The sequence below is a fragment of the Anguilla anguilla genome, chromosome 9, assembly GCF_013347855.1.
Source record: "Anguilla anguilla isolate fAngAng1 chromosome 9, fAngAng1.pri, whole genome shotgun sequence".
In the NCBI taxonomy this organism is placed as follows: domain Eukaryota; kingdom Metazoa; phylum Chordata; class Actinopteri; order Anguilliformes; family Anguillidae; genus Anguilla; species Anguilla anguilla.
In genome coordinates, this window is record NC_049209.1 from 28,929,403 (window position 1) to 28,945,218 (window position 15,816).

Here is a 15,816-nt window from a genome sequence, read left to right on the forward strand (position 1 = left end):
CTTTCATCCAAAGCGACGCACAATAAGTGAATGCCGAAGGTCATTGGAACAACTACAAAACACAGGTCCGATAAAGTACAATACTCATTATGTAAAGGTTATCCACAGCCATGAACACACTAAGTCCAGTTCACACAGTAAGCAGCATTGCTTTCATGTATTGTGTTCAAATATTGCAAGTTAAAAAGTTGACACTGGCATAAACAGCAATGCAAACTAAAAAGGATATTTTTCTACACGGTCATTCCATATTTTTCATGAAGGATATCACAAGGACACACTGTTTACACAAAGTATAAGAGAATAAAAAAACAAATACCTCAGGGCTCAAAAGTGGCGCTTCACACCAGTGCAATGAGCGGTTGGACATGGACCATGCTGGTACCAGCTGTAGCCAGTACTCGTGTGGGTCAACACTACTGGCCACAGCACCAACCAGTGGTGCAGTGGTTCAGCTTGCAGAGTATGCAAGCTCTCTGCATTTCAGCATGCAGTCTGGCGCTCTCCTGAATGTACAAATGATATTACAGCAATGCAACAAGTTGCAACCGGGGTGAAAGAAGGAAGAAGCCACAGGTTATCTGCTATATTTGAAACCCAGGTTCTGTTACTGGTACCCGACTAGCTTTAGTAGGCAATTGAGGCCAGGGGCACCATTAGAACAGAGACATTTCAACCCTTCTGCAAAATGGCAAGAGATTTCTAAAGCACTGTTAGACTGTGGCCACGATGGTTGTAACGGCTCAGTCTCTTTTTTAAATGAAATATACTACAATATAAATACTATACATTTCAACATATGGGAAATATACTAATTTAAGACATTGCAAAATATACTTACAAAAAACATTGTTAAAAAACATTTTCCCAAATCATTGGTCACTGGTTGAAAACACACAAAGAGCCACATATTTTTTTCATAAATTTTATTTCTAGTTTTTCTATTTCTTGAAAAAGACAACAGTGTTACCGCAATGAAGGAAAAAAAGTGTGTGCGCATGTGTAAATGTTTTGTTAGTGCGCCTGCGCATATAGCAGTGTATACTTATAAAAAATACGAAAATAAAATGAGCTTGTGTGCACCATCTGTATGTCTGTGTGGTGTGGTGTGTGTGTGTGTGTGTGCATGGGCAAGAACATTTTATAATGGGGGGGAAAAAATCTTTAAAAAATCTACAAACTAAAGTTTTTTTTTAAATGTAGGGGGGGAAAAAAAACTGTACTACAAGAGAGAGTTCAGTCATCTCTCAATCGGCATAAACGCTGATAAGAGCAACAGCAAAGATGATCTATGCTCTGACAACATATTTGGTTGAAGGACAACTACTCGTCCTCTATCCTCTGCAGTTCCTGGTCTGTGGTCCTCCATTGACGACTACATTGCCAAGACCACAGTGCTGTATGCCTGGTCAGTATCTGTGTATATTAACAGACTGTGAGATTCACTGGTATATTAAGACTAGGTGAATCTGAAGACAGTCACTCCTGGACAATACAGCAGATTTTAAAAATGACAGATCTTCACAAAAGGGAGAAGAACAATGTCTTAGCTTTGATTTGGTATATGAGGATATCATTTTGTACAATAAACAGACAGGCAACATCCTTAAACGATCAAATCAAAGCCTTTCTCAAGGTGAACACAGACTTTGTCCTGAGTTGTAAAACTTGACCACACTAATAAAAAACATGCAAATGTTTATCCGAGGATATCTAAGAGGAACTGTTAGTATGCGTAACTATAGCTATACTGTTGAAAGTTAGCAACTATTTACTAATCGTATAAAAATGGCAGTGTACAGTACGGCATATTTTCAAAGACAGATGCCCATAGTAATTCTGAGGGTAAAATGTATTACATAATGCTGGAGAAGTGTTTGGGGGGGAACAAAGTGTTGACGAAAATCAAAATGCCACAAAACGATTGGTCCAGCAAGCAATATACCCGAATCCCCCACCAAAGAAAAAAAAAAAACAACAAATAAAAATAGCTTGTGTCATTAGAAGACGGGACACATTTGATCCAGATACACCATATGAAAGAAATGTCTAGATCTGGGAAAATATGGCAGTGAAACAGTACACTTGATTAGCCTTACTCTGAAGAGCTGGGAAAGTTCTCATAATACTCCAAGGATATTTTGCAGACTACAATACAGAAGGGAACTAAAAAGTATGCTAATTCAGACTTACGAATAACGCACTAAAAAGTAATGTGTCCCACAACCCTACACCCTACATATCAAACTGGGTTGGAGTCAACTCAGTTTCAACTAGGTCAGATCAGGAAATTCTGTTCACAAATTCAAAAACATGCCCACCTTGCTCAATGAGAATTGTTCAGTCAATTAGCTGAATTTCAATTAATCTTCGGAAATGACTGAATTGACATGGAACTGACCCCAACCCAGAATAGCAAGTCAAAGTTGTTCTTTAGAAATCAGAGGCAGTGGAACAGAATCCTCTCCCCCTTTCCCAGTTTCCATTTCTTCCCCCCTTCAATCAGAGTCGCTCTTCTCCTCCTTCACAAGAAGCCTTTTCCCTTTCTTGGGCTCCACTCCTTCGCGTTCCCTCTCTCGCTTGCTGGTACTCTTGGAGTGCCTGAGAGAGGGGGGCATGGGGTATTTGTGAAAAGACCATTTCCCAGAGTGTCAGATCAGCGGGCGGGGCATGGCGAGGCAGCTCTGCGATCGCTGGAAAATTCACGCCAGTCCGGAGGGGACGCCAGATCAGGCACCTGAAAACCAGCTTCTGCCAGCTATATAAACTGGGAATATTAAATAAAGATTTGAGAGAGAACCTTTCGCACAGTATAACCCCTTACCCCGTGTTCATACAGCAAGCAACTCTGTGATGGATCACTCAAGTGTACTAGGCAGAGGGAGGGGCAAGACCTTCCCGTTGTACCCTCTTAGTGGTCTCACGCAGTGACACAGTTTTGAAGAGATATTGGCACCACAGAGTGTATCAGATGTATACTTGCCATATAGGCTGTGTGTTAGTTTCTATAATTACGTTGTGAGACTGATAATTATTTGTTACTGCAATCTCGCTAGCTAGCTAGCGATATTGCATCTCTCAATCGCTCTCACTAGCTAGCTACCCAGTTAGCGATCACTATCTCTCTCAATACTTACTATTATCTGGCTAGCTAATGAGATATAGATAGATAGATCGCTAAAAATAGCCAGCTCTCTAGTGGTGTATAAAACTCTGTATTTTGTTGTCAATGTGACTGATTTTGGTAAAACAAGTCACATAATTACCATATAGACTGCTGCCTGTCCTTTTTTAAGTTTTTAGCTGCAATGAGTGAAGTCAGGCAGAACGATTATTCAGGAAATGGTATCATATTGGTAGGAGAAAAAGGAAGCCCGAAACTGATTTGTCACTGATTTTGTCACAAGTAGCCCAGTTACTTGGGTTTCTGGCAATCACTCATCTACAGAGAATGAATGGACTTCCAGCAACTGCTCAACCAAATCACTCGCTGTGTGAACGAGGGGTTAGCCTATTACTTAACCTGCAACACAGGTTTTCCCTTGAGGTAGAACTCACAACGTATTTTTATTCCCAAATCCACCATCTCTCCCCAACTCATCTCCACTTTAATTCTGTTTCAATCTGTCTTCTCCGTACTGGGGAAGTTAACAGCCTTGTCCTCAGGACCAGGTGTGGTTCCATCACAAGAATATATTCAGAAAAACAGAAAATCAGAAAATATTCAGGTGGTGCACAGTGTCTTGATAAAATCCCATTTCAGATTAAACTTATTCTACTGAATTGACAAAGTGGAAAAGATAAAATGTTTGTGCATGTGCGTCAGTGTGAGTGCCTGTGCTAATTGGACATTTGACACAGAGGAAGAGGAAGACTAGCACTTACAGCTTCTGCCGGTACTTGTCCTGATCAGCAGCTGGCACCAGGTCTTTCAGCTCCAGAGAGTCGTTAATCATCTTTAACATCTCAAACCTCTTCTTCCCACGAACCTACATCAGGAGAAGTTCAATTATACGCACATAAACACACATGCATGCACACACAAACATGCCCACACACACTTCAAATTCCTTCAGACATGCACAGTAGGACACAGCGTGAATTTCCTCTAACCTGTAGGGTGAAGATCTCTTCCTCATTGCTGGAGGTGGTCTTGGTTTTTTTGCTGTCTTCCGGCTGTGAAGATGGCAGGGAAGACTCTTTGAATGCTGGGAAGACAGGAAGGAAAACTGAGGGTTAGTGTTCAAAGTCACACCTGGGACAGAACAAATAGAAGAATATTAAGTTAGAACATTGTAAATACAAGGACACACAGTGTCATTAATGTTAAGCACCACTCTTATGCAGCACCCCAAATTTCAGCAACTTGAATGCCCCCTTGTGGAGAATCTTCAGCCTGCTAAATGTGAGTGAGTGAGGCATTCAGCAGAAGCTCTTATCAAGACCAAATTGTACAGATAACATTATTTTACATAAAATCAATTTATACAGCTGAATATTTACTGAAGCAATTCAGGTTAACTGCCTTGGTCAAGGGTAAACCAGCAGCATCCAACCGGAGACTGAAACCCATAACCTAACAAGCCCAGTGATTTTTTTCCCCACACTTCTGTTTTTCAAACTATGTTGACTTTCTCATACTGTGTTATTAATTCGTATTTCAATATATAAACCATTCAAAAGAAGAACAACAAAAGATAGAGAACAAAGAGAACAAAACCAAACTAGGTTGTCAGACTTCACTCAGTGTCACTAAAGCATGAGCCCAGAGTAAAGGAATGCGGTGCTGTGACTCCACCCGTGCCCCATCAAGCAGCCCCGTCCCTCTCTTACTGCGCTTGGCGCCGCCGCCGGTCTTGGTGCCGCTCTTCTCCTGCTGCTTCCTGTGGTTGTCCTCCTCGGTCTTCCTGTCGCGACCCGGACAGGCGCAAACACGGACCTCAAAACTGCGCCGGCCCAACACCTGACCTCTACGGGACGACAGAGGTGGGAGGGAGAAAGGGAGAACTTTCTGGACTGTGCATAAAGACATTTGCATTGGTTAAAAAACGTAGACCCGGATAGGTATTAATAATACATTTTTTAATTGTACTGTGCTCTGCTTAAAAGTTGTAAACTGGAGTATGCATACACGCATATAACCAAATTTTCACAATGTGCCGACAACTTATACAGCATTACATCATCTAGCGATTTCTAGCGTCATATCCACCAATAATTACATACAATGGAAAAACATTTGGCAACGCTGCACACTAAAGGGGATGAGCGTCCATGACAGACATACAGAACTCTAGCTGAAAATACATCATTACAAACTCACTCCTGTGTCTCCAAAGTGATGATGGTGAGGATGGGCCTGCGATTCATCCCGCCCATGCAGCTGCTGTTGCACATGAAGTTGTAGAGGACAGTGGTGCACTCTGAACCCAGCTGTGGAGTGAAGCAAATGTGCACATTACTTTTTTGAGGCCCCACAAATGCAGAAAGGTCCTATCAAAACTGCCCTTTTGATTACAATTCCAGCAGCAGACAGCATGTCCAACCGCACATTGCACTAGATATTCATGGTAGAAATTCAAAGCCTCCAACACAAAATGGAGGTGTTTTGAAGTTTCTGGCATGGCTCTAGCCTGTCTGTAGGGGGTGGGGGGTGGTGGGGGGGGCTGGGGGGTTGGAATAACCTCAACATGTAGGCAGTACACACTTTGACCTATCCCTTTGCCAGTTATTTCTTTAAAAAAGCTTACAGCTTACATACGGATCTGCTGGCAAGAGCTTGTTTGAGTAAAGTAAAGGGTCCCACCCCTAACTTGACACAATTTGCCAAAGCAAATTTCCGCTTGTAACAATAAGGATGGCTGACTGTCTAAGTTGAACATCTTGAACAGTCAGGCAACTTCTCCAAGTGTTCACTCAACACTAAAGTTCAACATCTTAGACAGTCAAACACCTCCACCAAGGTGTTCACTCAGATCTGGCATAGATTCACACAGATGTGGGGGGATACCTGTGGAGGCTCATAGGGCACCAGGACGCTGTGTCTGAGGGTGTTGCTGTCCTCAGTGTACCAGGCGCGCTGGCTGCCCTCCACCCGAATCAGGTGACTACGAGGGGTGGAATCTGGCAGGGAGGAGGGGGAAAGGAGCGCATTTCAGGCAAGTGTTGAATGATTCCATTATGAGTTTCTCCCATTCTCCTTCCAAATGACATTGGGACATGTTGCTTTCTCCACCTCCGTCTATGCACTCTATGTACAGTGTTAAATTGACTAACATTTATGTATCCAATAGGGACAACATGTACTCAACTGCACTCTTCACCAACCAACAACAATGAGCATTAGTGTCAGCATGTCTGGGCATTCAAATTTTGGGAGAAAAAAAAAGTATTTATTGTACATTAAACCATGTAAAATATCCTTCAGCTCTTGGTTTCAAATGTAAAAAAGCAATCATAAATCTGTCAACAAACTGTTCAGAAACACAGCATTCACTTCTGCTAGTCAATGTTCATTACTCGTATAGCTTCCCACGTCCAGAAACTGCAAAGGGCACTCATAATTTCTTACAGCAGTAAACTCACCCCAGCATCTCCTTACCACGATTACCAAAAAGAACAGACACTTATAATAATGATGTTACCCTATTGTGCTGGTCAAAGTCCTAATTCAGGCTTATTTAATCAAGTCATTTAATTAAAACTCCTATGAGATTAACGGCCATCTCAGCCACTGCTGCACTGAAGTTGCATTGCCACAAAATGGCTACCGAGGACTGCTGAAGATGGTGAGGGTCTGCAATTCGCTGGTCTTCACAACGAACGCGTGCGCATGCGTGTGTGCTTGTCTCCCTCTCACCAACTTTACCGTCATTGTTTTCGGAGGTCCTCTCGTGGTGGGGGCAGCGGCGCACCACCTCGGCCACGTGCTCGGATTTCTTGTAGACGGCGGTGGCGCGCAGGACGGCCCCGGGGGGAGGGGTGTGGGTCACCTGCATCTGCACCGGGCACGTCTTCGCTAGCTGACAGAACAGCTTATTCAGCTCCGGCGAATACTGGGGGCAAGGGGGGGGGGGGGGGGGGGGGGACGACGACAGCAGAACAGCCTGTTCAATATTGAAGAATTTGTTCTGAGATGATTAGTAAGCACTGCACTTTATTCATTATACATGAATGAAACACCCCTGAGCCCCCACTCCCACCCACGCAGCAGAAAAATTAGTAAACTTCTTTAGACATAACCAGCGCATTCAAATGGCCTGAAAATTGGCCTCAACTCTCCAATCATTTCCACCCTAAATCTTACTGCCTGGACACGAAGAGCAAAGGAAAATGGCAGCTAGAAGACAGGAGCCCCCAAATCTGCTTGTTACATTCAGCTTGACTTCAGCACTTTTATTTTAGACTTCCAGAACGCTTAAGACAAATCTCATCTCTGAACTGTTCAGCCTCACTGCACCCGCTCATAGACACCTGAAAATGCATCAGTGAAATACAAGCATTATATGAAGAGAAACCAGTGTACAGCAGCCAAGCCAACCACTGCTTACCTTCTGAAAAAGCCTCAATATATGCATTAGCCAGCGCACCACGCAGACTTCGGTAAAGCAACATGTAGGCACCATAGCCCAGCTCTTATCTGCATGCAAAACTGTCATCTCTACTTATTCCACATCAACAGGGCAGTCCCTTGTACACTTTCATCTGAAGGTTCCTTTTGGTCATATCCTATTCTTATCCCACTTCCTTTACCATCTTTCCTGTAAGGACATCCCAGGATTATGTTCTTTTAAACATCCCTGCTCCAATCCCAGCGCTCAAACTGGACATGTATGTTCTCTTCTGGGAAGTCCCTCCCCCATCACATTCAAACAAGTCCTGGCATGCCTTATAGCAGGGCTCCTTTAAAACCAGCCGAGTCACAGGCTAGCTAATGAATGATTTGTCATGTGTTGAAATAAGGAATTACAACAACAGGAACTTGTTTTGTACATATAAATACATTATTCTCCAATATTTCAGTTATTATTCCCTTATTGTGTGATCTTAATGCTTTAGTGGGGCATGTCTTGTAAATATCACAAGTCTCAATTTTCACTCAAATTATGCATATTTGTGAGCATACCCAATTGTAATTTAGACAGTACAATACTTAGACCTCCCCCCCAAGACTCAAACACAGTTTGCGCACATTAGAAAATAGATAACCATTTAACTTTACAATTACTTCTGCTGCTAAAACAAAAAATACATTTAGTCCAATTGATACAAAACCTTTTTTTTACATTTTTTTTTTTACCTTCAGCATTCTTTAGGAATGTATCACGTTCTGAATTTTATATTCCCATTGGCTACACAGAACTACAAAATAAAATGTGATAATCACAACCTACAAATAATTCAAGATGGACAAAGTATCACTACTGTAATTACAATAAATTATTTTTAAATGTACTGTTAAATACTGCTTATTGTTCAAGCAACTAAAACTGATTGTGCTTATTGATCTGCATTTATTTTAAAAGGAATTTCCTGTTTCCTATCAGTCAGTTTGGACCCACGCTGTCCCTGTCACTTGCGCTGAAATATAAACTAGCATGTATGCATGCACACACACCTGCATTTTTATTTATCCTTTCTTATGGAATAGTCTGCCCTCTTTTTGTTGTTTTATTTTTGCCTTATTCAGACAGCCAGAGAAGGACCCACAGCCGAGTGCCATAGTGGAGAATCACGCCCCTCCCCTCACAAAGAGGAAACTGCATATGGCTGAGAGGGGGGCTGCCCTGCGGACGGCGCCAAACATCCCACCACTGCGTGTGCGTCTGCGTCTGCGCAGTTTCATCTCCAAACAGACATATCTGCAACTTTGCGAATAAAATATTAATCTCTCCATTTCGATGAGTAAAGAAAATTTAGAAATGACAAATGCGACAAGGAAATTAACCGAAAGAGAGAGACAATGGAACGCACATGGAGAAACTGCATTGGCAAAGGCGTGGAGGGGGGAGGGGGCGTGGCACTTTATTAACCCCCTCCTTGCCGGAAAAAGACAAAAAAAAAATTTGCAACTGCAGGACATGCCCCGTCATGTCTGCGCCATGCTTTGCTAAACGTCATAGGCTGTTAACGAAACGGCGGGGGGGCTGGACGGGACCTTCCCTGGCAATACCGTCCATCCTCCAAATAATCAATGTCCCATTATCGCCCACCTATAACCCTTCAATCGCCATGGAGATGTTAACGCAATCCAAAGCCACGTATCATGGACTTTGGCTATGCTACGGCACACAGACAATGGACAGAACAGGACCGTATCGCCATTGGACTTCTGCCTTCAAACAGGTATTTCCTTTTGATTTCCATCTTTTAATTTTATATGGAGACCATGCGGGATGTGTGGGGGTCTGTGCGAGTGGTTTTTTAACAAAATCAACTAGTTAATGCTAATAGTCAAAAAAAGAAAGTAAAAAATCAATAGTGCAGCTTACTAAATTTATGACCTAAAACTATTTTTTAAATTATGATGAGATTTGTAGTGAACATATTTTCAATAAAGTATTACGGGAAATTCTATCATTATTTCCTATTTACTTCACACATAGAACTGGTTTAAGAAAAAGATCAAATTAAATACGTGGCATAGGAAACCACAATGAATGATGCTTGATTCAGATGACATGAATTATGGTCCTACACTTAATGTACATGTTTAGAAATATTGCAGTAATGGGAATTACACATGTCTAACACATTTGGCAAACCATTAGTCTAAATGTTTCTTTCCAATATTATTCAAATATTTATTTTAAGTGATTCTAAAAAATAAAAAAAATCAACCGTACAAAATGATAAAACAGTAGGAAGGAAAAAAAAATGAATGGTTAACTCTGCCATACACCAAGTTTATATTTATGCTCCATTACAGAATTCTGAACTTTGCTGCAATTTAGTTTTGAAACATACAATTAGATGTATTTACTCTCCATTTGGAGTAGCATGCAAAGTCTCTTTTTTTTGCATTTTTTTGTGTGACAACTGATGGAAAGAAATAAAACTGGTGTTGAATAATGAATAAAACACTACTATTGTGACTCACATATACACACGTGCGCACGCAGACACACACATACATGAGCGCGCACAGACACACGCGTGCGCGTGCACACAATTCAGGTGTCCACGTATCTGCAAGACAGAGGTGTGGGGACTCACGGTGCACGTCACAGACTTGGCAGTACTTGACTTTTGAAAGCGCAGCAGGAACCCAAACTCGCCGGGGTAGTCCGTGGTGGTTGGGACGGTGGAGGCAGGGGGGGCCCCGCTGTCCAGGGCGGAGCCCGAGGGCTGAGGGGGGGCCGGGGTCGCTGGGACGTCAAACAGCTTCTCATCAAACCCGTCCTGCAGAGGGCTCCCCACCAGGTACTGCTTTTCAAAGATAGGGTCCCCCTCCAATGTTAGCGTTAGCATAACTCTCATATCTATTAACCAACAAGCAGTCACTTAGGAACCCTGCATTTCCTAACTCCGGAGAATGGGTATAATGAGGCATGGAGGAATGTGGACAAATGTGGGCCTAGTGAGCCATCCTTGATACAGTTCCCTGTACTTAAATGCTCTGTGACAACATCCGGTTTTGCAGGATAGTGTTAGTGCAGGTTCAAGCACCCCTTACATGGTTTGGGAATGGATTAAATAAACTTTCTTCCAAGTGAAGTCATATACATGTATGAATCTGTACCGCTTCTGCCACCTAGGGGTATGTCCACATTATACATTTACAATTTGAACTGCACACATGGAAGTCAGGTACATGAAAATCCAACATTGTTTCAGCTAGTTAGATGGCTTACAAATGAACTCATTTGATAATTGTGAAGTAAAATCTATGTCCTGTAATAATGTAGCAATTTGCAGACAAATAAATCTATATACTGTAAGCTGATGTAAAATATATGTACACCAACTAGGAATGTGGGCACATTTCCCGGTTGTTTTAGCAGAATCTGCAAACAGTTGTGTAGTGCTCAGCGGTCATTTCTAGCGTTTACTTATACCAGGGGTCCTCAATTTTATCCAGAAAGGGCCATTGTGGATGCAGGTTGTTGTTAAAGGTAAAGACAGTAGCAAAAGTAAAGACAGTAGTGATTGACTAGTAGAATGAGGTGTGTAACTGCTTGGTTGGAACAAAAGCCTGCACCCACACCGGCCCTTTCTGGATAAGATTGAGGACCCACAACATATACTTTACGATGATTGGTAAGCATCACATAGACCATCTCTGCAGCAAAAGGCAGTTTGGTATATATGCTCTTGAATAGATTTGAGAATTCACACATTGGTGCGATTTCAGAATCCAAAAAAAGCTCCAAAATGTTTTTTTACGAGAGCATGACAAAGACGGTACAAATGTCATAAATTATGAGAATATGATCAAAGATGCATCGTTTTGCCAATAGCTTTCCAAATGTTTACGTACATAAGACCATCTATATGACCATGTCGCTAGAATCTCATGTATATCACAAGGTTAAAATCTTGATGCCAGGCTTTTATAAATACACATTTTCTAGCCAATGAAGAGTTTTAAATTGAATATTCACTCAATATCTCGGAGTACAATATCACTTTATGCAAGGTTATGGTGGGGTTTGCTTTTGTAGTTGTACTGCATTCAGAAGTAACACATAACCAACCCACCAATATTTAATCAAACAAAGCTGAACAAAAGAACTGATTCTGTGCTGATACATTCATATTTCAGCAGACGGTTTGAGACTATTTCTACACAATACAAAAATAGATTCATTTTCCAGATATATACTTCACCTGGAACTGCAAATGGTCACAATTCAGTGCATCAGGCACACTTACATTATCCAGACTTCCCCAGCCCTCATCTTCAGTGGGAACAGTCCTAGAAAGAAATTAATAAAAAAAATAAAAATAAAACCATGACTGAGAGCAAAACCTGCTTCACACACCCGATAGCAGTGGTGCCCAATCATATGCCATAGAGGGTCGAAACTTGAAAGTACGCAGGTTTTCGTTCCAGCCAATTACAACACCTGCTGATTTCACCAATTAACACACCTTCAATCAGAGAGGAGGGAATTCAGTAGTGTAATCAACAGGTGAAGTGATTTTTCAGGATTTCTTTCCAACCACTCTCGGCCCTCCATGACACATGATTGGGCACCACTGCCCTAAACACTAAGGGATGCGATTTCTCTCGATTCACTCAGGGATGTCATTTTCCCAGTATTTCAGGAAATCTTCAGACAGACACTTTGGATTAAGGTATGCAATAAGCACACACAGCAAGAGCAGCACTCTCTCACTGCTGATAGCAGAACCTTCAGCAGTAATGCCAAAAACTAGTAGTGGGCCCTATAGACATTCATGGCCTGACTATTTGTATTTCCTGATTAATCAGGAATGACCACATCCCTGCCACTGGGGATGGGAAACTCCCATAATTCCCAGCCATGCAAGTCGGTGCCAGGTTTTGCAGCAGACACATCTACAGTGGAACTAATGTGACTGCAGCTCTAGTGCTGGTCATCTTATATTAAATGCACCTTTTGCAAGTCAGTTTGGCTAAAAGGGACCACCAAACACCTTCAGGCAGATATGCGATTGTGTGCATTTGTGCCATGCAGGAGGGAGGACATCCATGGTGAGCTACATACACAGTGTTCCACAGGGCCTGAAAAGTCTCGTCCTGGCTCAGGCTGTACTCCAGGGCCCCAGTCCCCTCCTGCTCAGTCATGTTGGCTTCCACTCACGTGTGCTTGACCGCAGAAGCACACAAGCCAGGCAGGCAGTGCCAAGCTAGTGAGAGTATACAGTTAGAGCAGGGAAAACTTGGAGGGGAGAGCTGTCAATGTAAAGAGATTTAAGCACATAACATTTCTATTGCTTTACTGTAGTTTGCACGCAACATCCAAATGTAGAATAGCGATAACATGCATCTACCTGATACAACACCTAACAGCCCTGCTGAAACCAGCCTAAACTGGTCAAGCTGGCTAAAGCTGTGTTTGTGACACTACTAGCTGGATGACCCAGATGTTCCCCAGCTGACCAGCCTATATAGTCAGCTAGTCCACTAGTTTACTCTACCAGCTTTGTCCAGGTAGAGACCAGCTTTGATCAGCTATAAGTGTCGAAAACACAGCATAAACCATCTTAGATTTTTTTTTTTTTTTTTAGAATCCCAGCTGGTTTTAGCCAGAATCTTCAGCAGTGAGTTGTGGTAGCTAACGTCAGCTGTACACTAATAAACTATAAACTAAAGTTAGCCGGCTAGTTAGCATGCCACCTGCATGCATTGGAAACTACTTAACGACTAGCTACGTATGATTCGGTGAATCTAAATTAGTATCCTTTGCAAAGCTGTTCAATACTCTAGCCATGTTAACTAATTAGCCAACCTAAATAACCGAGCGTGTTGACTTAATATTACGTAGCTTTCCAGCCAACGTTACCAACTGGGTGTCGCACATCTTAATCGCTTGCAAAAAGTTTCGTTTAAAATTTTGTGCTGATTTTCTAAAGACTTCTTATTCTCCGTTTTGTTTTGCGATTGGCTGAACGTAGCTTCAGTGTAAGGAGTGTCAGCTCAAAGCAGACAGGATTGGTGCTTTCTGATGTTGGCCAAAACAGCATGCATCCTCAGAACCAATAACTGGCCAGTCCCCAACCTTGCAAAATTTTAAACCGGGGAACAATGCAGTTGTCTAAATTTTCACCCTCATCATGCTGTACCAACCAAATCGAATATGTAACAGATTTAAAATATTAATGCAACTGGATGTTACATGATGTCAAATTTGGTGTGAATCACCAAACATGGAAAAAAAATTAAGAGACCGAAAACACTAACAGGCAATCCTGTTTTCAAAGTTTCCTGGCTTGCACTACTAAGGAGAAATAGCAGCAAAGATAATCAAAACAAAGGTGAACGATTATTTGATAACGTTGTTTAGAAGTAGGGTGCCTGTTCCACACTGCCATCAGTTTTATGTTATAAACCAATTTGATTAGATAGAAGAGCAAAACGTGAAAGGGCCAACTAGTTGACTACAACAAATTAGGCCGAACCCATAACTATACCAATGGCTAACTATAAAGAGACCTAAATTATCAGAGTAAAACGTCGTCTCTTAACGTGAGCTAAATTAGCAAACTAGCATCAACCCATACAAGTGATAATTTTCGCTAGTTTGTTTTGAGGCCTGTTATACCTGCGATCATAAGGGGTCGTTAGTATCCAAAAGCTAATAAATCCAAAACATTTACTGTGAAAACGGTTTTATCTAACGATATCTTGGTTAATCAAACTTTACTAGTTAAAGTACGCTAACATTACAGATTAGCAACCGCAGCTCTTGAAATTGCTGTTGTCGAAGCTTACTAACGTCACCTAAACGTCCACGACTCGAGGAGACAAGACATACAAAGCCAAACATACCCATTTAACATTGCATCATTTAGATAACGTTAGCTAAAATCACTTCAGATAGGCTACAAACAGAACTACACCAACGTTACTCCTAATACAAAAGACTAACGGCCAATAAAAGTAGACGTTAGCTAACAAGCTAATCTAACCAGCAACTTTACATTAAACTAACTAACGTAGATGTTGCTGGCTAACGTTGACTACCAAACAAATATGATTCCCCCCCACCCCATAAGTTCACTAACCAAGAAGTAGACCAACCAGGTTTTCATGGGTAATAAAAACGGTACTAACCCTCACTCAAGGCCGCTTACTAAAAATGTGGGCCAGGTAACGTCAGCTAATTCAACTTCTAGTTTGCGAAATGTTAACTAACGTTATTGTAAAGTATCTAACAGAAAATTCAGTTGACTTTCAGATGCGGGAGGCTACCTCGTCTTCCGTGGAGTTATTTCACGATCGTCCGATGGAAGAACGTCGAATGTTTTGATTTCGTTAAAGGGTAAATACACAGACCTGCTGGATGAATAACCACGCTTTGGGGATTCCCCGAAAACTGACCGGATAAGAGGGAGGAGTTATTAAGTTTTGTCACGTGACCGTCGACTCCTTCCAACCAGGAACAATGAAACGTGACATCGTATTTTCAAATTAAAAAGCGGTCGATTTAAATTAAATCGTACATTATGTCAATAAGGTGTGACTGAATATTTTGTAGTCGGTCATTTACGATTTAATTGGCTAAATTTTCCATCAAAAAATATTTTACTATTTCATTACAGCGTCGGGGGCAAGTGCAGTTGTCTTCCTTGGCCAACCTGTACAGGGTTCATTTTTGAGTCAACCAGTGGTTTCTTTCTTCAAGACTTTCCAAACTGCTGTACTTGACATATGCAGGTTCTGTGTTATCATTCTTAATGAATTCTTCTGTCCTCTTCGCTTACATATGAGTTGTTTTCAGCCATAGGGGACACCTGTGCAATAGTTAATACCTATCAGTCATCCTTTAACTTACTTTTTCCACAGCTGAGAATGGGGGGACTCAACACAAAAAACAATAGTTTCTGTAAAATGGCAAAACATATACGCATGTACAGTAAATACCATGAAACAAAAGCTGGTTGTCTGTATTTTTGTCTTGAATCCATCTTTTGATCTACAATGCAAATGCCTTACGTATATAGCAAAAATAAATTTCTTTAACAGGCTAGCCACCGGCATCTCCTGAAGTGAACTGCTGACTGGGGATCAGGGTATGTACAATGTTTTGCATTAATATTACTGTATCATGGGGATTCACAAATGTGGGCTTGTGAGAGAAATGCCTGAGAGCCATATTATGCCATGTT

General features: G+C 41.6%; 1 protein-coding gene across 4 annotated transcripts; it reads right to left on the reverse strand.

Moving 5' to 3' along the window:
- Positions 1-907: 907 nt before the first annotated feature.
- Positions 908-15,038, reverse strand: tp53 (tumor protein p53). 4 transcript variants are annotated; one of them, XM_035433699.1, is made up of 11 exons: positions 14,900-15,038; positions 12,693-12,834; positions 11,830-11,917; positions 10,216-10,428; positions 6,869-7,055; positions 6,011-6,123; positions 5,324-5,433; positions 4,834-4,970; positions 4,114-4,208; positions 3,886-3,989; positions 908-2,601 (listed from the first exon to the last, which is right to left on the reverse strand). In XM_035433699.1, the coding sequence occupies exons 2-11, from the start codon at positions 12,770-12,772 to the stop codon at positions 2,499-2,501; spliced, it is 1,230 nt and encodes a 409-aa protein (XP_035289590.1). In that variant the 5' UTR covers positions 12,773-12,834; positions 14,900-15,038; the 3' UTR covers positions 908-2,498. The 4 variants fall into 4 exon arrangements, with proteins under 4 accessions (XP_035289590.1, XP_035289594.1, XP_035289593.1 ...); XM_035433703.1 differs by having other exon boundaries at positions 2,223-2,601; positions 10,216-10,425; positions 11,875-11,917; XM_035433702.1 differs by having other exon boundaries at positions 2,223-2,601; positions 11,875-11,917.
- Positions 15,039-15,816: the final 778 nt, after the last annotated feature.

Excerpts from the sequence above, each read along its gene's own strand:
- tp53 (XM_035433699.1), bottom strand. The coding sequence starts at position 12,772 with ATGACTGAGCAGGAGGGGACTGGGGCCCTGGAGTACAGCCTGAGCCAG. Across the intron at positions 11,918-12,692 it reads CAGGCCCTGTGGAACACTGT|GACTGTTCCCACTGAAGATG; the intron begins GTATGTAGCTCA and ends ATTTCTTTCTAG. Across the intron at positions 4,209-4,833 it reads CGGCGGCGGCGCCAAGCGCA|CATTCAAAGAGTCTTCCCTG; the intron begins GTAAGAGAGGGA and ends CTGTCTTCCCAG.